Below are 27,054 nucleotides of genomic sequence, written 5' to 3'. Positions count from 1 at the left end.
AAATAAAATAAAAGGACAAACAATAAATAAATAAATCATGATATACGAAACGAACGCGTTTCGTTCGTACAAATATAATCTCATTTCTCTTTTTCTTTTCTTTTCTTTCCTTTTCTTTTCTGATCAAATTTCGCTTCCTTTCAGACGAACTTGTCCACGAGAAGGAGAAGTACAAATACATTTGCGACGACCTGGACCTTACCTTCACCGAATTGGTTGGTTAAATTCGATCTTTTCTTGAAGCAAAAGTTCAACGTGTTCGTCAACAAACCCTGCTGTTGAATTTCTTTATGAAACGTTAAACGAAAAAAAAAAAAAAGAAAAAAAAAGATAACAAGCGTTATATAAATCGTCGTAGCCCCTTTTTCACGGCACGGGTTGGCTGCTGCTAATATATATACAACAACAACAACAAAATATCTATATATATATACAAATATCTATATACATTATTACGCAGAATGTATAACATAATGTATTTTACTAATGTAACTATTTGAAGTCGTTGTATATTATATAAATACGTACCGCGTTATTTTCGTGCTTCAATATTTTATATGTATTCCTTTCTCCCTCTCTTTCATCGTATTTGAACAAACTTTTTTCTATTCGTAATTTCGCGCCGAGAACTCGCTTTTTTCGACAACAGCGACAACGCCATCTCGCGGAATCGATTGGAAACTAGTCGAAACCAGCGCGAATTTCAAAATGATTCCGAGCTGGTTCGTTCGACTAAAGGAGGAAGAGAAACGTAATGTTTTATCTTTTTTCTTCGAAAGAAAAAAGGAACTAATTTTTTTAATAACAACAACAACAACAATAATAATAATAATAATAATAATAATAATAAAAATAATCAAACCCTCCTTTCACGTTAAAAAACTTTATCAACAAAACTTGTCTTGATACTCTCATAATTTTTTATACAATTTTTTTCCTCATTGATAATTTTTATTAATAATAATTAACCTCCCCCACCTCTCTTTCTCTCTCTCTCGTATTGAAAATTCTTAATTTTATAATTCCTATACCATTCTTCTGAATTGATTATTTTTAATAATAATAATAATAATAATAATAATAATAATAATAAATATAATTAAGCCTTACTCGTTGAACACCTTCATCCAAATTTTAAAAAATAATGATAATAACAATAACAATACTGACCAACAATCTCTCTCTCTCTCTCTCTCTCTCTTTAATTAATAATATTATATATTAAAAAACTAAAATGTGTATATACCAACTAACTAACAAATCCATCCAAACTAATAGCACGTTCCCTCCATTACAGACGTCCTGGTAAACGAGCGCTGTAAGTACAAAGCCATCGCCGACGAAATGGATCAGACGTTCGCCGACCTCGCCGGATATTAACGAATTGGCTGAACGATTTACGAGCTGGTCTATTATTGAAAGTAAAGAAAATTGAAAATAGGGGGTTAACATACACCATACACACTCGTACATATATATATACACACACACAAAGGGGAAAAAGGGAAATGGTCAATGAAATTGTTATTCACACTACGATAAAGAAAAATGAAACACTGCCAGAGCACGCTGACACTTTTCTGACATGTCCAATTAATTTCAATTTTGACATATGTCGGACTTTGCAAAGCAATATATATATATATATATATATATATATATATATATATATATATTTAACTCTTATGATACATTCAATTTTTAAATTCTATTATTTTTTTTTAATTTCTTCAAGAATCACTATTACTTGATTATACGTCATAATTTATTAAATAATAAATATATGTATATAAGAGTTAAATGTGTATATATATATATATGTATGTATGTATGTATGTGTGTGTATATTTAACTCTTATGATATTCCATTTTTATATTCTATTACTTTGAAATTTTTTCAAGAATTATTTCATCATGTATCAATGTAATTTATTATGTAACAAATATGTTATATATAAGGGTTAAATATATATATACATATATATATATATATATATGCTGCACGTATACTTACGCATATTGAAGAATAAAAGATCGAGTAAAACAGAAAAAGAAAAGAAAAAAGAGGGATGATATATACTGCCTCTTTAAAGACCTTATAAAATCATATGAGCGTGAAATTATGTGCACAAAGCGTAAGCTCGGCTAATTAATGAAATTTCTTTTTTTCTTTTTCTTTTTTTTTCCGATCCATCGATCCTTTATAATCATTAATTAAAAGTCTCGCGTACGATCGTGCACAAATGTCCTGTTTAGTCCTCGATCTAATGTTTCTGCCCTTTTTATCAATTCTTTCGCGCGTTTCTATGCTTGTTCGAAGGAAAAGAAAATGTTTTTAATAAAAAAAAAAAAAAAAAAGTCGCTTCGTAGAATTGGTAAGCTTTTTTTTTTCATTAGCCTTCGTAATAACTATAACGCGTCGTTCCTAAATCCGTTGAAATAAGTTGTTCGTAGCTTTTATATATAATAAAAAAAAAAAAGAAAAAAGACGAAACGTGTCAATAACGCCCACGTTTAACGAGAGACATCTTACGTATCGTACATACAATATATATACATAAAAAAATGTATAAGCCTTACTTAATCGACCACCTTATATATATATATATATATATATATATATATATATATATAACCATGTTCATTTAACGCAATTTTGACGAGATTTTGGAAAAATTTCAAAAAATAAAAAAAAAAGAGAAAAAATGAAGTGAAACGAATTTGTTAAAATTTCGCTCTTGTCATCGATGGAAAGAAGATTGTAAAAAGTATATTAAAAATAATTAAAAAGGAGAAGGAGAAGGCAAATTGTTTATCCGTGAAACCAAAGTGCAAAAGAGAGAGAAGAAAAGGAAAGAAAGAAAAAAGTAAAGTAAAGTAAAATAAAATAAAATAAAATAAAATAAAACGCGTGTCTACGACTATATAAGAGAAATTTATGCTTCTAATGAAATTTTAATTCGTGTAAAAGTTTGTACGCTTACGAAAGAAGAAAAAAGAAGAAAGAAAACGAAAAAAAAAAAAGGATCCAAAGCATTCGTTGTTTGTAATAAACGTTGACAATCGTCTCGATATATATATATAAATAATAATATATAATAATCTTTTGCATAAAAACATACATTCCGACGAACGATATTATATAATAATAATAATAATCATCATCATCATCGTCGATCGTTTTATTATAAATTATTCAGTTTCATTATTGTCAAGTAATGCGGTCTAATTTGTAATAAACGAGATATTATATCTCGTCGTTCTAGATTCTAAGTCACAATTTTTTTATCGTTCTCCAAATATCTATATCTTAATCTATTCAATCTACTTTTGAAAAATTTCATGTGTTTAATCGCGCTTCTTAATACGAGCGAAGGCTATGCTGCTGTAACTGCAATTTTTGTACAATCGACAAAATTCGAAGGAACAAAATATATGACAGCGTGTGCAGAATGTGCTTTGAAAGCTGAAGTGAGTTTGATAATTAAAAAGAAAAAAAAATATATGTATATATACGCTCCTTTTTTTTCTCTTCATCGTCACATATGAAATGGATTATAAAAAGTAAACAAAAAAAAAAAAAAGAAAAGCAAAAATTACTAAAAATGAGACCAATACTCGTCTGTCTCACAATCAATGTGCCAAAGATCCCTTAAGTGATTTTAAAAATCAATTACTGTGTTTTTAATAACTAACTAGTTCTTGCATTTAGCTTTGCAATTTCACTTTGCCAAACTTGTAGTTTTATAATCTAAGGAAAAAGAAAGGATAAAGAAAACTAATCCATAAAGAATTTATTCATTTTTAAAATCACTTGAAAACTTCAGACCCAGTTTATGTATCTATGTATGCATCTTTTTAATTTGACTGTACTTACACGGAACTATTGCTATCACTATTATTATTATTATTATTATTATTAATGAAGATGCACATATTTTTTAATCATTTCGTATTCTTATGAACAATTACGAACAATTACAAATATTTACGAGTAAAAATATTCAACAAGTGTTTTGAAAGGAATAGGGATAATGGATCGATTATATATATATATATATATATATATATATATATATATATATATGCTAAATAAATAATAAGAAAAAAAGAGTTACATAACATACATATTCATTATTTATGATTCTCATATCATAATATAATATTATCTGTCTAAACACAACGCTAACATATATTTCTGTATGTTTTTCGAATCGTAATCATATATCATCATTATCATCTTCATCATCATCATCATTATTATCATTATCATTACTATTATTATTATTATTATTACTATTATTTATTATAATTATAATTATTATTATTATTATTATTATTATAATCTTATCAGCAAAATATTTTTTTTTTCTTTTTCTTTATAATTACAGAGAACTGCTTAGTAACATAGATATCTTCAGAAATATGATTCCTTTCTTCGCGTATCACGAAGTCGACCGACGACGTTGCGAGTGCGTTCTCTAAAACAACGTATTCGATAAAAATCATATAATTCTTTGCACAGATTGCACAGAATTATTTTTTATTATTTATTTATTTATTTATTTAGTTATTTATTTAATTATATTTTTTCCTCTCCTTTTATTTCCCTTTTTCTTTTCTTTTTTTTTTTGCAATTTCCTTTCTTTCTTTTAACATCACCATTATTCTTGATGGATCAACTTAAAAGCACTACTACAACAACAACAACAACAACAACAACAACGTCGGTCCTAAATCATTCTATCATTCTATTCAGGTAAATGTTGATATGAATATATTTTCTCTGAGGAACCCCGATTATTATTGCTTCACTTAATGAAATTCATTAACGTTTTCTTTTTCGTCACGAGCGCATCGATAATTTATTTATTTTATTTTCTTTCTTCTTTCTTTTTATCTTTCCCAAGACGCTAAAGACGAGGAAAAAAATTTTAAGTAAAACGGAGGAAGAAAGAAAAAGAAAAATGAAAAATATGAAATAAAAGTAAGAAAAAAAAAAAGGAAAAGAAAACGGATAGAAAAAATAGCAAAACAAATTTACTTTACAAAATGCGATCGGACGCATTAAACGTATACAGGATGGGATCAAAAGTTCTTAGGACGTTGAAAAAAAAAAAAAGAAAGAAAGAGGAAAATTGATTATTCCTCTTCGAAATTTTTGTTAAGCTTTACGCTAATCTCTTCTTTTTTGTTTTCAGATTGTAAAACTATAAGTATACAATTGAGAGCCTGAAAATTCTCGAAAAAGAATAATTGATTTTTAAAATCAATTAGAGATTTTTGATCCACCCTGTATACACATACACACACATATATATATATGTATATATGATGTCCCATAAAGTGGTATCCTTAGATATTCTGCATTGCGAGATGATTCGTATTTAAAAAAAGAAAAAAAGAAAAATAAAATAAAATGAAATGAAATAAAACATTAAAAAAAAAAAAAAAAGAGAGAAAGAGAAAGAAACGAAATAGAAAAATATAGGAATTACAATAATTTCAAAAGAGACGCAAAGCTTACAACAGGCGGGACCGTAGTATGTTGCGATGGAACTCTTAAAAGCTATCAAGTAAAAATTGGTCGATTAATAACTATAATTAGTTAAAAAGAAACAATAAAAAAGAATGAAGAATCAGTAATAACATTTTTAACGATTATTATCTTTTTCCTGTTTTAAAAGCGAATTACATTTCTTTCGCTAGGCTATAATAATTATAATTAACATGTTTGTTGTTCTCTTTTTAACGTTTGTTCGATCGTATAAAATACATATGACAAATTTTCTCTCTTTATATATTCATTTTATATATATATATATATATATATATATATATATATATATATATATAAATTAGACAATAATTATTCTATGTAATAGTATATATATGAATATGTATATTTATATGTATCAAATATTCTCGAAGTTGATCAAATTCATAATCATCCTACGTGTGTGTGTATATATGTATATATAAGGCACGTAGCGGTACAATAAATAAATTCTTTTCATTCGTGTTTCTTCAGAGAGGAAAAAAAAAAGAAAAGAAAGAGACAAGAACAAAAATTAAAAGATTAAAAATTAAGAAAAAGAAAAGAAAAATAGAATAGATCGATAGAAAACGGCGACAACGGCGACAAAGGCACAAGAATCACAGAGTCACTTTTCGAATCATTTTGTACGATTTACGTATACAGGATCAATGCCAAAAGTTCCTAAATAGGTATAGGGAAAAAGAGAGAAGGAGAGAGAGCCAAAAATATCTAAGTGATTTAAAAAAAGAAAAAAAAAAACGATTTACTTTCTTTTCTCAGAATTATTAGACCTTTGACCGGGCTCGTACATCAATAGGCTAAACAACAGGCTAAAGTTCAAAAAAATAGTTAGCCTTTTTTTAAAGTCTTAAAAAAGATAATTAAAAAAAATAATAATAATAAAGTAATTGATATTTAATGTCACCAAGAAATTTTTGGCCCACTTAGAAGAAACTTTTGACTCCCCGTATATAAATGCACTACTGACCTCATCACTTCTAAAAAAAAAAAAAATATATATATATATAGAACAATCTTTCCACAATCAAGGAATGTGTGTAACGTGATATCTCATCGAAGAAAGGCAACGTTTCGAATTTTTGATTGGTCATTCTTGAATAATAGTTCAAGAGGAAGACATTTTGGAAGATAAAAGATTTAACCGTGTAAAAAAGTCGCATTTGCGCCAGCGTCAACAAGCGAACGAAGATAGAAAAGTACAATGATCGTTTCAATGAAGAATGATACAAAAAGAAAGAAAAAAAAGAAAAAGAAAGAACTTTAATCAAATTCGAACATTCTCCTTCGTTCGCTCGCAAACATGTAATTCATTACAAAATGCTTGGTCCCCAACTCGTAACTATATATCGCTATTATATCTCATTTATATATATATATATATATATATATATATATAATTAATATTATTATTTCAGAGGTATATATATATATATATATATATATATATATATATATATATCGATAACGTTTGATACATTAAAAATGCAAAAACGGTATGGTAATAAAAAAAAAGAAAGAAAGAAAGAAACAAAGAAATCAAGGACCCATTATAGTAAGGAAAAAGAAAGAGCAAGGCGTCTGAATACGACGACGACGACGACGACGACGACGACGAGGACGACGACGAGGACGATAACGACCGACGTCAACAAAACTAAAACGAAGCGTTTCCTCATCGAATTCGATGACAAAAGTATTATCTCGTTTTTTGTTCTTCATATATTAAAAAAGAAAAAAGAAATAATAATAAAAAATAAAGAAGGAAAAAAAAAAGAAGAAATCAAACAATTTCTCGAACAGGACGTATAACATATCTCGAAGATGTCCCGTTCGACATGTTTATCTTTTCTAACACGGCAAGGAGAGCATTGTACATAAAAAATTGGACAAAAACGAACGATCTCTCTCGCAAGCAAAGAATAATCTCTATCTCTATCTCTATCTCTATCTCTCTCTCTCTCTCTCTCTCTCTCTCTCTCTTTACATTTTCATCTCTTTTTCTCTTTCAACACACGCACGCACACTACCAGTGTACTCTAACGTTTCTATCGATCGCGAACGTTTCAATCCAAGCACGTTGACAACAAACGAGAAGTTTAGATGGCAGCTAGCCTAAGAAGATCCATCGTTGAAATATAATGGTCCTTAGATCTGCGCTGGCTCGACATAGTTTGCTGGAAGCATACCGTGCCGACCTGTACGTTGTACCAAACCGGTCATCCATCCTTCGTCGATAGCTGTACAGTTAACAATCAGGTCACCGTCACAGAAGCTTACTTCGTCCAAATCTTGTGCCTCGTAATCGTACATCGCTCTGTAGACTCTCTGAGGATATAAAGTAAGATTTGTCGATTATCGATTTTTTATAATGATGCTGTATTATAGGTGAAAGATTATAAAGTAAGTTATAACTTGTATTATATAATATAGAGTATATCATATAATACAGTGTATATTGTCTTATACATTATATTACGATATTATGACTGTACTGTACTTGTATTCTTAAAAAAAAAAGAAAAAGAAAAAAGAAAAACGTTATATAAAACGAAGTAATTTTTTGACGAACAAAAAAGAAAAAGTGTGTGTGTGTATGAAGTAATATGAAAGTGTGCGACTTAAAAATTATACGATTTCATTTATCCAATTTGAAATAAGCGTTTAAAACATTATTACGTTTACGAGATAAGATAATATAGAAATTAGCGTTTGAATTGCCGCGTAAAAGTAATAACTCACTCCGACGTTGGTAGGTGGCGGTGGTGGTGGCTGCTGATGCTGTATCACGTGATTGTTATTCGTCGCAGGCGTGAGCGATCCGTAATAGTCGTTCACCGGGTCGATATCCGCAACGGAGCCAATTTTTCGTGTAGGTGGATTCGTCACTGCACACAATATGATATTTCTTTGTTAATAAAAGAACAATGTATATAATATATACATACATATATATACATACATATACATACATATACATACATACATATACATAAATACATACATACATACATACATATATACATATATATATATATATATATATATATATATATATATATATATATATGTAATGAGAAATAATAGAGGCTTATAAAGAATGTAATAAATATAACGATGACGTAGCACGAGAAAGAATCTCAAACTGGATAACGAAGGTGCTGTTGCGCTTAGGACTTCCGGATGGATCGTCGGACAGATGTTGTATATGCGAACGTAACAAAGGACGACGACCGAGATGATAATAATGATGATGATGATGATGATGATAATGTCTAATGAAATGTTCATTTTCTGAAATTACGACTAAGCCGAGTCATGAGACTATTTTTTTTTTTTCCCTATATATCAGTAGTAACAAAAGATTTCTTTTCATTGAAATTTTCATAAAAATCCTCGAGAATCCATATATGTACTAAAAATTAGTGCAAACTTCTCATAAGGGATCTTTGTTATTGTTATATTACAAATGAGATTGTAATTTAATCTAGGCTCTTCAATGTTCTTCAGAAACTACTGTACAACATGAATTTTTACAAAACAACTTACGATACAAGATACTTCTTATAATTATTAATTTTTCATTAACTTGTGATTTAGTATCTGTTTTTAAAATTTGCGATTGAGTTTCTTGACTTGAGTCGAAAAAAAATTTCATATATATATATATATACACACAAACATTTATTTAATCTTAATGTATAAATTAATATATATATATATATAAACAAATCTTAATGCATACATTTATTTATCAATTCTTTTTATTATTCGTAAATAAGAATCGCAATTTTAATTTCAAGAAAAAATAAATAAATAAAAAAACAGAAAGAAAGAAAGAAAAAATATCAGACAATTCATATATACTTGCAACTACTCTAAATTTAACAAAGTATCTTGTATATTCAAAGGCGTTAAAAAATAAAGGAGAATAATGAGATAGAACATATACATAACACACACACACACACACACACACACACACACATACATATTGCATATATATATTACATATATATATATATATACGTATAAGTGTATATATGTAAGTAATACGTTAAAGCAGGATCAAGGAAGAGAAACTTACCTGGACCTTTGTCACTGGTATAAATGACCGTGGTCGCGGCTTGCCTGGCGGAATAAGGACTCGGCCTTGCCTCGCTAAGGGGATCGTAATCAGCGATCCTACCTGGTGTCCTTTGTACAGGCGAGTTTGCCGTTCTCGCAACTGGTGGATTCGCATTTAGGTAACTGCTCGAGGCAGGTGCGATTGTACCGTCCGTGTACTCTACGTACTCTAAAAAGCATAGAAAGCAACGAAAAGCTGACAAATAATTGGATAAAGTGACACGACGGGGTTGGGGTAAGGGAAGGTTTAAAAAGCAGAACTAGGCAAACATTTACTCGAGGACACATTAGCATACGTATTTTATATATTTGTCCTGGTCTTTCATCGTGAAATTTTTTTCTCTTTTTTTTTTTTTTTTTTTTCTTAAACATTCAAATTATTTCATTTTTGTTTTCTCATTTTCTTTTCTTTTTTTTTTTTCTAATATTTGACGTCAAGAATATTTCTGTTCGTCGAAGGTTTCACGTTGAAATTATTTAATGTGTGAAATTCTATTTGTATCTGTCAAGTATTTTTACGACAAACATTTTTCACAGGTGTTTGTAATAATTAGAGAAAATGCAAAAGATGATATATGTGATAATATCGTCAAATTCCTTTTTGTTTAATAAATATTTTTGTTTATTAAATAGAATGTAATATCGACGAATTGATAACTGACCGATTTGTTCCCCATTCTCTCCGGTCATGGTCCTTTTCTGTTCCATAATCGCCTTTTTCTGAAGTTCACCATGATAAGCAACGTTTGAAATTATCTTGCTGTTCTGCTTGATTCTCAGCGTCTCTGGATCATCCGCGACTTGCGTGAACTTTCCTTTTGCTTTTTCGAACTCTGCGTGATACTTTACGTTGCTTTGAATTTTTGTATTCTCCGCGATGCGTTTTAATTCTGGTGTTTCCGCCATCGTCGTTGCCTTTGCTTTTGGTATGTGTCTATGTATTGAAAATTTGTTAAATAAATAAATAAATGATAATAATTGAAATTATTTATAATTGATATATTAATAATTATTATTAAAATATTGCTCAACGCTAAATAATAAAATACTAATTATTATTAATAAATAATCATTATTATTATTAAAAAAAAACAATGTATTGAAATGATAATAATAATGAAAAAAATTGTTGAATTAGGGTTGGACTAACAATAAAACTACACGAGTGTCTCTACATACATATTCATTAATGAACGTACCGGATCAGCTGATTTTGACAGATATCACGTGTCACGAGATATATCTTTCGCGATTATTAAACGTTCTCGTAATTCCGCACACGTACTTTGTACACGCGACATGGATTATGATATGAAAAGAGATCGAAGAACAATAACAGGGACACGCTTTCGAGCTATGACGAACAATGTAAGAGAGAAGATAAAGTCACGTATAATAAGCGTCTATCGTTTAGCAACTTTGAAACTCGAGGAAGGGGAACTTTCGAGAAGCGTATAAAATTTATTTCTTACGCGACACAAATATTTATTATTACGTATTACGTTCTAACATTTGCACAAATTTTTTTCCCCGAAGGAAAAGAAAAATTTTGTTTTTCAACAAAAATTCCTCTCAGATATTTTTATACGCAAAGTATGAAAAAATTGTTCGTTTAATGGACAACGAAAAAACTAAAAAAAAAAAAAAAGAAAAGAAAAAAAGAGAGAAAGAAAAAAAGAAAAAAAAAATTTGTAGACGTTAAAGCGAAAGAAGGACGATGACAAGAGGTCAACGACGTTTTCCTTATCTCGAGAGTCCATCCTCCGCAATGCGAGTCGATAATTTTCTCTGGAGAAATCGTAACGCTTTTCGAACGACCCGACCGAAATATAAGGGAGAAAAAATAAAGGGAGAACGTCGTATTGTGAAATTCTGCATGACGAGTAGGACGAAGTGAAATAAAATGAAACAAAATGAAATGAAACAAAATGAAATTAAATGAGACGAGATGAGATGAAATGTAATGATCTTCTAAGAGTTTCATCGAAATGTATGTGCATACCTTTCCAAGTAACTATATATATATATATATATAGAGAGAGAGAGAGAGAGAGATGGATAGATAGTAGAAACCAATCTGCATATATGTATGTATGTATGATGTTGCGTGTATATATGTATGTTATATGAATGTGTGTGTGTATATATATATATATATATATATATGTATGTATCTATGTGTGTTAGGTAGGGTAAGGTAAGTTCGTCGTGCAGCTCGTAATCGAGATTTGTGTCACGAATCTGTTTTCCATATACGGTGTCCGTAGCTCTCACTGTGCCATACCCAGTAATCATGGACGTGTTACGCAATTGCATCGAATAATTAGGTATGCATTTTCGTTCCTCTTCTTGTCTTTCGATAATTCCAAAGAGGTAGATAAATAGAAAGAGAAAGAGAGAGAGAGAGAGAGAGGACTTGATTCTCTCAATAAATCGAGTCATCATTTTTTACATTATTTTATTTTATTATATTGCGAGTATTGTAAACGATCGATTTAAAATATATAATAATAATAATAATAATAATAATAATAATAATAATATTTATCGAGACAATTGTAGTAAAAAAAAAAATATATATATATAAGAATTGAAGTAAAACTACCGGTGCAATTATGGTTTTACTGGCGGTACTGAATGCATCAATCGTAACAAAATTACATAGTGCAGTAATTTCACTTTCATTGTTATATTATATAGTATTAAAAAAAATAAAAGAAATACAAATAAATTGTCATTTGTTGTGTTACTACAAGTTGTATATCACTACGTACAATCGTAGTTTTATTAAATGCAACAATTGTAACAAAACTACACTAATATTGTTGTAGTTTATAGTAAAAAGAAAAGGACACGTAAATTGTAATCAAATTACAATTATGTTGTATTTTTTTTTCTGTTGTATCTTTTTTGTAAATTTACTTCATTTACACGTTTACTTTTTCTTGAATATACTTTTTCTTGTATATGATATTGACCACAATTGAACTGTTTTTATCACGCGAAGTAATATGTACAAAATGACGATGAAAAAGAAGTTGGTAATTCCAAAGAGGCTACTTCCTCAGTGTTGCACGGAGTAACATAGTACAAGCCTGGAATGGATTTGTTGTTGGGGTCAGAGGTATTAGATTCCAGTAGAGCGTTAAGTTTAGAACAGGCTTCGGGGAGAGCATGAGTACAACTAGTGTGTGTGTGTGTGTGTATATATATATATATAAGTATATAACGAATATATATATATATATATATATATATATATATATATATATACATGTCAATCGAGTGAGGACGGAAGCCTTAGAGAAACGAAACCGTTCGCATTCTTTTGATTCTTAAGAAGAAAGTATGATGTGAATGTGTATGTGGAGCGATGTATATGTGTGTGTATATATATATATATGTTTGTGTGTAATTCGAATTCGTAAAACAAATTTTATTTTACTTTCTCCCTCTGCAAAGATACGTAAAGTGATCTATGAGAAGGAAAAATATACGTAAATTTTCATATCCTAATCTATGTAAGATTAGAAAGATAAAGCAAAAGTTCTTTGATCTTCGGCATAGCTTCCCACGATACCAATGGACCAATTACGAAACGTTACTACACATTTAATGATTGATCTCATAAGAAAAAAAAGTAAATAAATAAAAACCAACAGTTCTGAAAACTCGCATGAATCGAAGAAAGATGGAAAGAAAAAGAAAGAAAACAGAAGAAGCAAAAAAAGACGAAGAAGATAACTCGACGATTATCCAATCGATATTACAAATTATACCTAATATTTACATATTATTAGCATCATATTTAAATTATTCGATCGTTATAATATCATCTCTATCGTGTCTTACGTATTACGTATAAATAATAAGATCGATGTAACATATGATAAAAATATCTAGTAACGTTATTAAAGAGAAAAACGGTTATGGTATCTAATAGTAATTATTATCAGAAACGCATCCCGTACGAGGTTCACGGATAAGACTCGCGAGCACGTTTTATGCGTTGGGTTTGGCGGTGCATTGTGGGACAAGGTCGGTTTGCCATAGCCATGCAGACAAGAGTCACGCTACGCCGAGCACTCCCCCACCCCACAACCCCCTTCTTTTTACGACTAGCTGTTAAATTGCTTCGAGTTGAAACTGCGCACCGCGCGCCGTGACAGTACAGACGGCGATGTTTCCTGCTTCTTCTCCTTTCTCTCTCTCTCTCTCTCTCTCTCTCTCTCTCTTTATCTGTGTCCTCTTTCTCTCTCTCTCTCTCTCTCTCTCTATCTGTTACTTATTCAGTCACTCACTCACTCACTCAGTCTTTCTCTTTCTTTTTTTTTTTGGTTTCTTTCTTTCTCAAGCGGATTATATTTACACGAAGCTACGCATTACACACAAGTTTTATATTATATATATGTATGTATGTATGTATGTATGTATGTATGTATGTATGTATGTATGTATGTATGTATGTATGTATGTATGTATGTATGTATGTATGTATGTATGTATGTATGTATGTATGTATGTATGTATGTATGTATGTATGTATGTATGTATGTATGTATGTATGTATGTATGTATGTATGTATGTATGTATGTATGTATGTATGTATGTATGTATGTATGATATTTCGTATCTTGCGCCATTTTTTTTTTCTTTTTTTTTCTTTTCTTTTCTCTTTCTTTCTTTCTTTTTTTTTTTTTTTATTACATCTCTCTTTAGCACGCCTGCGCAGTATAATTACCACCGCGAGACTACACACGTTTGATTTATATAGAGAACGGGGTATGTATGTATGTATGTATGTATGTACATTGCAGAGATAAGAGGCAACCGCGTGAGAACGCGATTTCTTTTTGATTAACCATTCGAGATATGTTGCTATAATATCGAGATCAAAATAGAATATGCATTTGTTATACTTTGCGTCTAAGTTTACTATCGCAAATAGAGAGAAAGAGAAAGAGAGAGAGAGAGAGAGAGAGAGAGAGTGAGAAAGAAAAGAAAAGGAAAAAAAAAGGAAAAGGAAAATCAACTCTTACGAGTTTATCTTATTTTCTCATCATCATCGTTTTTTATCTGATGTATTGTAAATACATACGTACATATATAATTTTACACGGTAAATTACATTTATTAATAAACTGCGAATGCCAGAGATTTTCTTCTCGATAATTAAAACAATGATCTTTCTTTTCTTTTTCTTTTTCCTAGAACAAACTTTTTCCTATAACAAAACTTTCGAATAGTCGTTTGTACTAAATTATTTTTTCTTCTTCCCTTTCCTTTTTATTTTGTCTATTATTCCTTTCTTCCTTTTTTCTTTCTTTTTTTCTTTCTTTAATCCCAGCATAAAAATATGTTCAGTATCATTTTTCTGTCTCTCTTTCACTCTCGTTCCATCGTCTCTCATCCAATCGAGAAGAGGAGGCGAACGTTCTCGTGTGAGTCATTCCGAGGTACACGGATGATGATTCCTCCGGCAATGACGTCACTAATGTAAATTCGCGAAAATTCCAATGACGACGAATGAAATCGTGACACCTTATATAAATCATGTTGTTATAAAAGGAACTTAAAGAAAAAAAAATAAAAAGCAGAAAAAACCAAAAGAAAAAAGCAATAGAAAAACTGTCTTAAATTTAAAAAAAAAAAAAAAAAAAATATTGTCCTTTCTATCAAAACGTTAATACGAGATCGTCAATTAAAGGGCGAAAAGAAAAAATTAAAAAAAAAGAAAAATAAATAGATAAATAAAAATTTTTTATTATCTATCTTTCTTATCAGAACGTTAATACGAGATCGTTAATTAAAGGGAGAAAAAAATTTTTTTGAATAAGTAAATAAAAATAAAATCTTTTTATTGTCTCTCTTATCACAACGTTAATACGAGATCGTTAACTGAAAGGAGAAAACAAAGATGAAGAAAGAGAAAGATAGAGTGAAAGAGAGAGAGAGAGAGGAAGACAGACAGAAAGAGGGAGAGAGAAAGAGAGAGAGAGAACAGTCTGAAAGATGATGAGGAGGTGGAGGAGGTAGAGGAGGAGAAGGATGAGGAGAAAGATGAAGAGAGGGAGTTAAGAAAAAGAAGAAGGGATGACCAGACGAATGAATGAGTTTCACGACTCACACGTGTTCCGTCTCGCTCATTCGGCGTGTTCACTCGATCCGACACAGGCATGAGTTAACGCCGACACAATTACACGAAGAAAATATTATATTGTTAACGCGTTACGAATCAATCATTTCTTGTATCTTTTTTTTTCTAGTTCTTCTTCTTCTTCTTTTTCCTTTCTTCATCGTAAAATTTTGTCGATAGGAAGGATAATTTGAATTTCCTCGCGAGAAAGACGAGTAGGTGAGAATTTTCAAGAAAAAAAAAAAAAAGAAATAAAAAGTAGAAAAAAAATCACAAAATTATTATACTTCGTCTTTCGTGTACTACAATCCGTATTTTTCTGCGTCTTCGTAGATCTATGTAAGATGTACGATCACACGCTATTACGATTACACGATGATGTTATAATGTTAACGCGTTACGAATCAGATACTCATATATAAGTAACCTTATGTTTTGTTTCTATCGATATAAAATTTTGTCGAGAGGGCGGATAATTTGAATTAAGTCGAGTGAGTGGATATTAAAAAATGAAAAATACAAAATAAGCAGAAATCATCGAATTATTTTATTAAATTAGTTGACTCGGTCGTTTATATGAATAATTAACTTGGTTTTACCGTAATCTTCATTTTCATAGATCTTTTCTCTATCATCGTACTTGTCGTACTTATCGAGTAACTTGCGATGTTAATTCAACCGTATAACTCATCGTTACGAAGGGAATTATGTATGATAAAGGAGGACGTTGAGAGGAAGGAAGAGAGCAAGAGAGAGAGAGAGATAGCTTCGAATTTGCAGAGAGCAGGAAGATTTCATCATCGCACCGCGTATACAGTGGAAATATTGTCGTCGAATCATCCAACGAAAGATGCATCTTGCATCGAGTTTTAAGAGAGACCGAGTTACAGCAAAAGAAGCAGAAGAAGAAGAAAGAAAAGAAGAAAATGAAGATGAGCAGAAGGAGGAAGAGGAGAAAGAGGAGAATATGAAGGAGAAGCCACAACAAGAAGCCACTCTAATTGTCGTACCGACGAATAATCAAATTACCGTGGATCGTTCCAGCAAACGAAATCCAATAGACGCGAGTAGAGATGGCCGACATTATTATTACCACTCCATTCGAGCACGTTATAATACGTACATACTATAATATTTTTTTTATTGTAGCAACGAGCTTCAAAAACTGTCGATTAGAAAAATCAAGAATCAGACAAAAGTTGCTATTATGTAAAATAAATCCTAAAAAATCAAATAGTCTTCTTTCGAGACGTTTCATGCTAACTATGATATTTTCTTTTCGATTCTTCTTTTTTCCAGATCGTGAAATTACAAGGTTATTAATTGCAAGCCTAAAGTCTCGAAAAAGAATACTTCATTTTTCGAATCATCTAAGAACATTTGACTCGGTTTGTATTAACCAACGTAATCTCTTATCATTCGTTGTAATCAATGACATAAAATTGATGCATGATGAATCAAATGCGATTAAATATTTTTTTTTAAGAGAATCAAAAATAGATCTTGATAGATAATGTTTTTGATCTTTTATGTATACGTGTATATATATATATATATATATATATATCTTTTTGTAAAAAAAAAAAAAACGAAAAGGAAAAGAAATATAATTTTTTTTTAGATGATTAATTTAGACACGTTATCCACTTTGGGTAGCTTCTTCTTCTCTTCAGGATTCTATATATAGCTGGTACATTCGCGTATCTCCGAAGAAGAAGCCATTTTTAGAGCGAGCGAACGAGCATGAGTGAAGATAAAAACAGCATGTGTTGGGAGCTTATCACAGGAGAGCGCTATGAGACTTTACGGCTCTCCCCTCGGAGCTCCCGTCCGTTCAGCTTATACACGCTTAACGGAGCCGATTAATTTTCGTCGAGCGCACGAAATTAACCCTAACGCGAAGTCAATTTCGTTCTGCCCTCGACGCCATCTTTCTTTCTACTCGATGCTTACAAATCGTTAGGAATCATATCTCCAAACGCGATTGCGCGAGAAAAAAAACAATTCATTATTTTATTTTATTTTATTTTATTTTATTTTATTTATTATTTCATTAATTAACAATAATTTTTATGAAGGATGAGCTAAAAGTTCCTAAAGGATTCTTGAGAATCAATAACTATTTGTCGAGACCACCTGGGCTAACTTTCGTTTCTTGTTTCAAATTGTAAAACCAGCTATAAAATTAAACGATCTTAAAGGATATTAAAATCACTTAGAAACTTTCCTCCACCATTTCCTTAAACTTCGATTATTCATATAAAGATATAAATAATATAAAATCTAAATCGTGTTTTACGAATTTCGTCGTTAGTAATTACGTTACAAAGAGATAAGAGATTACGTAGGTCGCCTGATTAAATTATCAAAGATATGTTTTATCAAAGAAAATGCGTATTCGATTGTTATATATATTAATAAAATATATATATATATATTTCCTTATGGAAAGGTTTTAAACGGACTTATAAAAATTCCAACTATACTTGTAGTTTTATTCATAGAATCTAAAAAAAATTAGAATTAAGTATGAATTAACTTACGCCTCGCAGTATGGCTGTTTGTTGAAGCCTTTGTAAGTTCGCATATTCAAGGTCATACCGCAGCCCTGACACTTGAAGCACTGCTTATGCCATATCTGAAACAGAAAGTAGAACGTACTATTCTGGTTAAACTCGGACTCTCATTGTCAAACAACTTGGATGATAATTTGTCCCGTGTGTGAGAACATTGCTTAAAAGGAGCGTAAGAAGAAAAAAAAAAAGATAAAAAAAGGAAAGAAAAGAAACTATAGATCGATCATTAAATGTTACGAGATAAATGTCATAAACGTCATAAAGTAGAATCGAGAGATCGAGATAAGAATTGATTTAAAGCTATCCACTTGCATCTATCTGTCTCTTTTTATTCAAGGTCATGGATCGACTTTCAACCTTCAAGTTGTTAATTGCTATTAGAAGGTCGAGAACGTCTTTCTCTTTCTCTTTCTCTTTCTCTCTCGTTCTTTCTCCGTCTTTTAACATGCAAGGAAAATCGTTTAGAATTTCCACGAAGAAAAATCTCGATCTAGGTAGTGATTTAAAATTATAATGACGTCGTTTTCTCCGGTCCGATGATTATTTCTGAACGAAAGGATGACTAAGCTCGATGATTCTCACCGGACATCCTTCTCCGACCACGAAAATGTGGTCTGACCATTTTTGTCGCAAAAACGGAACATACAAAAAGAGAGAGAGAGAGAGAGGGAGAGAAATAAAATAAAATAAAAAATCAGAAAAAATTTTTTTTGCAATACATCGCAATCTTGCTCGTACATAGCACATAGTAAGTAAGTAAGTAATAAGTAATAAGTAAGTATGTACGTACTTAGACTACGTCTAAGTCTAAGTCTAAGTTGAAAGATGTTAATTAAAGAACTTTCAGGAGTAGACGAGCTTCCTGCCATTTATTTACTCATGAGAGAGATCTTCTCACGAGACTTGGACCGTTGTTACGAAACAACGGTCGTTGTATGTAATTATTGTCGAAACCAGAGGAATTTAACAAGTATTTAACAACGGGAGAGAGAGAGAGAGAGAGAGAGAGGCGAGGGGTAAGGAAAGAAAGAGAAAATTGACCAGTGAAAATTAGAAATCTTTGTGTAGATTCTTTCCTCTAACGATTTATTACGTTAAAGTGTCACGTATCGATTGGCAAACGTGTTTTTAAGAATAGAAATGTTCTCTCGAAACTAAAGATCGTGTCGTATTAATTAGCATATTTTAGTGTTTCTTTATGTTGATTCTTCAAGATAACAAGTTTCATTGATTAGTAAATACGATCTCTAACCTGCAATTTGGTGCGAACTTTGATTTCAATATCTTAAACCTATCGAGATTAAAAAATAAAAAAATAAAATAAAATAAAAATGTTGTCATAAAAGGAAAAATCCTGTCAAATTAATTGCCGCATTATAACGCTTCATTTTGTTTCTTTTTCGAGAAAACAACAAATTTAATAACAGTAAATTAGAAAATACGATCTGTCTTACAATCTGTCGCGAAATTTAATTTTTATATACGAATAACTTGTCGAAGAGAGGAGGAATAAAAAGAAAAGAAAAGAAAAGAAAAGAAAACATAAATAAATAAATAAAATCGTGCTAACCATAAGAAGAGGACAATGAGAATAATAAAATGTCTCGGATCGGAGATTCTCTTCGTGTTAGAGGAGAGCAAGCAACAGGTTGGGATCAACTCCCACCTGTTGTAATCGTATGCCAAACCCACGCAACAACACAAGCCCCGGTCGGTGGTAACTCGTGCCAATTCGTACCTATTCAAGATCGTTCGTTTGCTAATAGTAGATACTGTTTGCAAATTTCAAATTTGCTGTCTTTGAAAAAAAAAAGGAAAAGAAAAGAAAAGAAAAGAAAGAAAACAAAGGAACAAGAATAAAAACAAAACAAAAAATACACGCACACACCCACGGGATAAAAAAGAAAATAAAAAACTTATTCCTTTCCTTTTTCTATATCTCTAATTTCTCCTTCCCTTCTTTTATTACTCGTTACAAAGAGATCTTTTTAACGCTCCGATAATCACATTTAACGTCGACAAGATGGCGCGTCAGTTAAATAGTGTATTAAATCGAATGACGAATCGCGTTCGAGTTCTCGTTTAAATTCACAAGTCATTCGAACGGTATACCATTTGTACCGTTATTGTTAAATTATATACAGACATTTTTAAAACAATCTTCAACAGTATTTACTCGCGAATAAATGTCGTTTATATTTCACACACGCGATTTAGGTACATTTATTTACACATTTTCACGTGTTACTCGAAGTAGATGGCGCCTTGGTCGTCGAACGCATATGCACGTGTTCATCCCTTTTCAAAAATGACGATTCTCTTGTCGGTTTTGTACGTTTTTATTTAAAATTTACTGGAGAATAAAAACGAATTACGATTTTTAACTCCGTATTCTTCAACTCACGATAATCCTATCATTTCGACTCCAAAAAATACGATTTTCGTATTTTCATTTATTTTCGCGGGAAAATTCGAAGTAAATGGCGCTTTCGTTATCGTTGACTCCACACGCGTGAATGAATGTTCATCCCTTTCTAAAAATAGCATGGTTGAATATATCTTATCGTGCTTCTCCCAGTCTAATTTATAATTATAATTAATTCGAAGATAAAAATGTATTTCTTTGATATTTTCCTCGAGGAAGTGGTAAGAAATTAGTTTTTCGTGAGATTTGTGAGATATAATAGAACGGACCAACTTTCTATATCGCGGAATGACTCGCATAGTCCGTCGAACGGACACAACGGTAGTTTCGAGGTCTTTGAAAATAAAGAAAGATATATATAGATAGACAGATAAAGAGAGAGACAGAAAGAGAGAGAGAGAGACATGGATGATTAAACGAGTAATAGTTTCAACTATTAATGGAGGGACGTAAATTAATTAGAATACCGTTTCTTTCCTCTATATGCGGGTTGCACACTATCAAATTGATAAATCAATCGACGACTAAGAATAAAATTGGAACGTTTTCAAACGATACACTTTTGTATTCCGAATATCGCGTACATATATATAAACATAAAAAATTTCTTTTTAAATCGAATTTTATTTGCTTCTTGCTTGTTTCGTTTTTTATTTAAAAAAGAATATTTTTCATTAGAATTTTCTAAATTGAATGGATTCAATCGCCTACAAATAAGAACTTAAGATACAAACGGTATGAAAATTTAGAAAATTAATTTTCGATAAATATCATTATTAGCATTGTGTAATATTAAACTTTAACGTAGTTAATTGTTATTATATTGTATCAATAATTTATATTAATATTAAATATACTGTAATATATAATTTAATTATTATTTTATATATATATATATTAATAAGATAATATAAAATATATAATTATATATTATATGTATGTAATTATAATTAACGGTAAGAAATAATTACTGACTAATGATTATCTTGCTAAGAAAGAAGAGAAGAAAAGAAAACGAAGGAAAGAAAAAAAAAGAAAATAAAAAACAGAAAAATTCCGGTTAGTTCTAATGCCATTCACTGGCAATACGGTATCGAAGACATCCGGTGAAAGACGTACGATTTACGTCAACGTACGATCGAATTTCAATGGTAATCGAAACTCTGCGATTCTGTAAGGATCAAACAACGATTCATGATCCGTCGCACACGATAGATTTTCTTGTGCCAACGCGTTAAAAAAATAAATAAATAAAAAAGAAAAAACAATTGTTTAAATTAAAAGAAAAATAAAGCAAAAAAAAAGAAAAAGAAAAGAAAAGAAAATTATCGACCTAGCAGCAACTTGGTTGACTCTTGACTTTGCTTATCTCTCTGCGTTATCTTTCAGTGAAGAAGAGAGGAACGATGATGAAAAAACAAAGAAAAAAAAAGACGAAAAGAAAAAGAAAAAACAAATCTAAAAACGAAATGGATTTTATTACGTAAGATTCTTGTAAACACATTTAAGAATATCGAAGAAAACGAAGAGTTAAAAAGTTGTTTAAAACTTATATAATTATTAAAGTATATATATATATATATATATATATATATATATATATATATAATTTTTTTATCTTGTAAAATAATCTGTTTGATTAATTTTGATATACATTGTATCATTAATTTTGAATCAATTAATCGTAAATATTATCGAATTGCATGACGCCTATGTAAACGTGCGCGTAATACATGTGTGTGTAATTAAGCAAGTTAAAAAAGTTAAGCAAGTTGAAATTTGATTTTGTTGCCGCGCTGACGCCATCATTAAAAAACCGAGCGCACTTCTTTCTCGAGATAAAGATCTACGATAAATAGCGACAATATATAATATCACAATTATAATAATATACAAAATTAAAAACTTCACTTAGTACGTATATAATTAAAAATTAAAATAATAATAATAATAATAATAATAATAATAATAATAATAATAATAATAAAAGAAAAAAATATACATTTAAACAAAATCTTTACGATAAATAATAGCAAGGAGGACATCACAGATAGAAACACGTACGTCGTACATATATCCACATAAGTACACACAGTATGTAGATAGATGACGAAGAAAATTACTTCGTGATACCACGTTTTCCTTTTGAAAAAAAAATGAAACTTTACAAATTGTCTAATGCTCTTTTATTTTCTTTAATTCCTAACCAAACGAACAACCAACGAACCGACCAACTAATCACCCCCACTCATCAACCCTTCTTCACTTTCTCTCTCTCTCTCTCTCTCGAAAAAAAAAGAAAAGAGAAAGAGAGAAAAAGAGAAAGAGAAAAAGAAAGAAAATCGAGAACAACGCACGTCCTTGCGATACGTCGCGAAATGAATTCTCAAGTCGCCGCGCGCGCTCTCGAGAGACTCACGAAACCGAGAGCAATAAAGTGAGAGGGAGTGAGACGGAACGATCGAGAGAAAGGAGAGGAAAGAAGGTAGAGAGAAAGGCGAGACGAAGGAAGAAAGAAAGAAAGAAAGAAAGAAAGAGAGAGAGAGAGAGAAAGAAAGAAAGAAAGAAGGAAGGAAGGAAGGAAGGAAGGAAAGAAGGAACCATTATTTTTCATTTGATCAAAACGAAGTTCGTTTAGGAGAACATCGTTCGGAAAGAAGAAAAGAAAAGAAAAGTAAAAAAAAATATCTTGACGTACCTTATCGAGACACTTGAGCTCCTCGATCGGATAAACCGTTTTCTCACAACGAGCGCACGTCTTGCTCATCTTCTTTCCTTCCTGTCTTTTCGTCCAGTGGAAATTGAGAAGATTATGATTTAAAAAGAAAGAAAGAAAGAAACAAACAAACAAACAAACAAACGGACGAATGAACGAACGAAGGAACGAAGGAACGCACCAAAAAAAAAAATAAACAAAAAAAGAAAATGGGATATAGTTCGATCGAGCTAACGAAGGTAAAGATTGATAAGAGAGAGAGAGAGAAAGAGAGAGAGAGAGAGAAAGGAATTATAAATAATTAGGTGTCTCCTCGTTCGACGTTTTATCTCAGTCGGATCGACGAGGAGAGAAAGAGATAGATAGATGAGAGAGAAAGAGAGAAAGAGAGAGAGGGAAAGAGAGAGAGAGAAAGAAATAGAAAAAGACAGAGACGTAAGAGAAGGGAAGGAGAGAAGGGGGGACACGTGCCAAGAAGGCACAGAAAAGGCACAACAAGCACTCGGATTTATCGATGACTGAGCGTCAAAGATGCATTCGTAGGTTTCACTCGTCGCACGTTTTTTTTTTCTTTTTTTACTTTTTCGCGCACCGAAACCGTGTTCACGCAAGGCCCACTCGAATTTTCTTCGATCCGTGCAAAGAATTTGAAGTAATAATAATAATAATATTATTATTATTATTATTATTAAATAATAATATTAATAATAATAATGATAATGATAATAATGATAATGACGTTCCTCCTTCCCTCGTTGATAAGCACGACGAGACGTAACGATTGAAATAAACTATTACACAGGCAACGACGTTCGGACGGCGGAAAATGCAGGAGCCACGCCGACACCAGGCAGCATTGAACCGCACTGCGCCCTCTCGATTACTCGATCGTCTCTAATTTTATTATTCGTATATCTTCGAACTTCTCCTCTGTGCTCCTGCCGCGAGCAAAAACTCTCGACGAGTGACAGAAATGGTGGAGGTACCACGTTGGTCAATTCAACAACGACCGTCCGATGATAGAGACCTGGTTCTTTAATAAGCCGGATGTCGCTGCAGTCGTTATCTTTTTTTTTCCTTCTTCTTCTTTTTCCTTTTCCGAATAGAAAGAAAAAGTTAGAGAGAGAGAGAATCAGTTTCGGATGAATTGTATACAAGGTATCGGTCGGTAATGCAGAAATCGCTACGTATTTATTTTTAATACGAAAGTAATATTTATATATCTCGTAATTCTTTGGAACGTTCGTTTGTAGAAGATTCAATTTCTTGGTAATTTTTCTTTCATTTATTCGCGTTATTCGAGATCGCTTAATACGTAGATGGCGGTAGTATTCTACTACGTTAGTCGACATCATAGTTGTTCTTCTTTGTAAAGCCGGCATTTTTGTTTTAAATCTTGTTTCCTGAAACGTCCGATGGATTATCAACGTCGAATAATGATATTACTTCGAGATATATTTTTAAAGGAAGAAATAAACGATGGAAGAATTCGTAATAGATTTAATTGGATAATAAGAAGTGTTAGATCGTAGAAAGTATCTTCTTTTAAATTTATTTCTAACCTATGATTTTTTTTGATAGACAAGAATCTGAAGTTTCTTGGTACGAAAATGCAGTGAAAAGGTATTGGCGGGAAATTCAAACGTTCTTTATTTCAACTATCTGTTTGCTGATATTTTATCGTTATCAATATAATTGATATAATATTATTTCATCGCAGCGAAGCACTAATGGCAAAGGAAATGAAGATATATAAATGTAAAATGTACTAACTTTAACATTTACCTCTTATGAATTGATATATAATGCTAAAATCTTTTTGCGATAGACCATGACTATTAAGCATCTTATAAAGTTGATAAGCCAAAGAGCCCAAAGGAATTAATGCGTCTGTCCTAATTGCGGCAGATTGCGCCAAGCTTAAATCCTTTGTCATAAGCAATGTACTAAAACCGCCCTAAAGTAAAATATCAAGTATAATTATCCAACCGGTAATATAGAAATTCTTTTCACACATTAAACATTATATATATAGCCGTTCACTTACTTCATAATTTTTTGAACTAGGAACATCAGGTAGAAGACCTGGGACAGGATTGTACAATTCGGAGGACCAACATTTTCCTGAACTGGAATTCACTATGTCATTCAATACATTTTCTTTTAGACCCAATCTACCAAATGAAAAAAATTCAATAGTCAAATAATATGTAACACATGCGAACGAAAAAACTCTCATGATAAATTTTTCTCTTTTACACTTTACCTTTGACCAAGATTAAAAATTTCGGCTGTACCGATCATACTAATGGCTAGTAGCATATTATTACACAATTTTGCTGCCTGTCCCATTCCAACGTCACCGCAATGAACTATTCTCGAGCCCATAGCCTCCAATATAGATTTGGCCGCTTCGAAATTTGCATTAGAACCGCCTACCATAAAAGTCAATGTACCATCTCTCGCTGCGTTTATACCTAAAATATACATAAAAACATCGCATCGTACGTACATAAACGATATATCTATACAATTGTATAAAAATATAAATTATACCTCCGGATACCGGACTATCAATAAATTTGACTTCTTTTTTTTCAGCCTTTATCGATATTTCCTTCGACACGAATGGATCTATCGTACTGCTATCTATCAGGAGTATATTTTTTTTTACTGAACTATAAAAAATATAGATCATTAATCTCTATATACAATATAATGCATTTATATATATATAAAAGAGAAATATATTGTTATCTTCAATATGTTGATACCTCAATATACCATTATCACCGGTATAGCAATCTAGAACTTGTTGATTCGAAGGTAACATAGAAATGAGTACGTCAACGTCCTTCACCATTTCTGCAATGGTCGAAGCAGTTTTTGCACCGTCTTCGACCAAGTTAGACATAGCTGATTTATCAATATCGAACACTGTTAATTCGTAACCCTAAAAATACTTCGATCAGATCATTGTATTCGTAATAATTTTTATAATTGTCTTTCTCTTACCTTTTTCAAAATATTTCTTGCCATATGACCACCCATATTACCTAAACCGACGAATCCAACTTTTGAAAATCGACGCACACCTGCCATACTTATCCAGGTTGAAGATTTTAAGCGAAAAATGAGGAGACACATTTTTCTTTTTTTTTTCCTTTTTTCTTTCTTTCTTTTTTTTTTTTACATTCCTTCAATCTTATCGTTGTCGGTAACAGAAACACTTTGACATTCGGTCGCGATAAGACTTGTAATGACTTATATTATAAAATGGTAATTAATGGATAAACTTAATAAAATATTCTTACTGTATACATTACATGCCTGTGACATGGAATGGTTCGATACTAAAGACGATTTCATCAAAAGTCGAATATATTTCTTAGCTTGGTAAACATAAATGTTGTTTACATCTCAGCTATGAATCTATTAATGCTTTGACGACACTATCGTGAATTAAAAAAACGTAAAATTAAAAATACGTTGCGCAATATTATCGATAAGACATA

The 27,054-nt window shown here is 30.9% G+C and overlaps 3 protein-coding genes and 1 long non-coding RNA gene across 21 annotated transcripts in view; 2 read left to right on the top strand and 2 right to left on the bottom strand.

Moving 5' to 3' along the window:
* LOC127062400 (tropomyosin Per a 7.0102) overlaps nucleotides 1–3,039 on the top strand; it is a 49,185-nt gene extending 46,146 nt beyond the window's left edge. For 10 of the 13 annotated variants that reach the window (XM_050990550.1, XM_050990543.1, XM_050990549.1 and 7 more), the window contains one exon: nucleotides 145–535. In XM_050990550.1, the coding sequence (XP_050846507.1) occupies nucleotides 145–224 (80 nt within the window). In that variant the 3' untranslated portion in view covers nucleotides 225–535. Of the gene's footprint in view, nucleotides 1–144; nucleotides 536–1,297 lie in introns of those variants that run through there. The other 3 variants (XM_050990542.1, XM_050990516.1, XM_050990525.1) reach the window with 1 other exon arrangement.
* A 1,572-nt stretch (nucleotides 3,040–4,611) lies between these two features.
* Nucleotides 4,612–24,531, bottom strand: LOC127062403 (LIM and SH3 domain protein Lasp). Of its 5 annotated transcripts, none has more exons than XM_050990559.1 (7): nucleotides 24,279–24,531; nucleotides 23,522–23,602; nucleotides 18,366–18,460; nucleotides 10,348–10,619; nucleotides 9,645–9,854; nucleotides 8,300–8,445; nucleotides 4,612–7,885 (listed from the first exon to the last, which is right to left on the bottom strand). In XM_050990559.1, exons 2-7 carry the CDS (start codon nucleotides 23,588–23,590, stop codon nucleotides 7,706–7,708), a joined length of 972 nt encoding a protein of 323 aa, XP_050846516.1. In that variant the 5' UTR covers nucleotides 23,591–23,602; nucleotides 24,279–24,531; the 3' UTR covers nucleotides 4,612–7,705. The 5 variants fall into 5 exon arrangements, with proteins under 5 accessions (XP_050846516.1, XP_050846514.1, XP_050846515.1 ...); XM_050990557.1 differs by having other exon boundaries at nucleotides 23,522–23,606; nucleotides 24,338–24,531; XM_050990558.1 differs by having other exon boundaries at nucleotides 24,338–24,531.
* Nucleotides 24,532–24,883: 352 nt separating this feature from the next.
* On the top strand, nucleotides 24,884–25,844 carry LOC127062411 (uncharacterized). Of its 2 annotated transcripts, XR_007781129.1 has the most exons (4): nucleotides 24,885–25,162; nucleotides 25,260–25,297; nucleotides 25,368–25,530; nucleotides 25,607–25,844. It is a non-coding gene; the product is annotated as an uncharacterized LOC127062411 (long non-coding RNA). The 2 variants fall into 2 exon arrangements; XR_007781130.1 differs by having other exon boundaries at nucleotides 24,884–25,030; nucleotides 25,121–25,530.
* Nucleotides 25,166–26,962, bottom strand: LOC127062406 (3-hydroxyisobutyrate dehydrogenase, mitochondrial). The gene is made up of 6 exons (XM_050990574.1): nucleotides 26,555–26,962; nucleotides 26,314–26,492; nucleotides 26,096–26,217; nucleotides 25,806–26,016; nucleotides 25,587–25,713; nucleotides 25,166–25,496 (listed from the first exon to the last, which is right to left on the bottom strand). The coding sequence occupies exons 1-6, from the start codon at nucleotides 26,684–26,686 to the stop codon at nucleotides 25,314–25,316; spliced, it is 954 nt and encodes a 317-aa protein (XP_050846531.1). The 5' UTR covers nucleotides 26,687–26,962; the 3' UTR covers nucleotides 25,166–25,313.
* Between the last annotated feature and the right edge of the window lie 92 nt (nucleotides 26,963–27,054).

Source organism: Vespula vulgaris, chromosome 3 (genome assembly GCF_905475345.1).
Source record: "Vespula vulgaris chromosome 3, iyVesVulg1.1, whole genome shotgun sequence".
Classification (NCBI taxonomy): Eukaryota; Metazoa; Arthropoda; class Insecta; order Hymenoptera; family Vespidae; genus Vespula; species Vespula vulgaris.
Note: the sequence above shows the minus strand (reverse complement) of the source record. Positions and strands in the feature narration are given on the sequence as shown.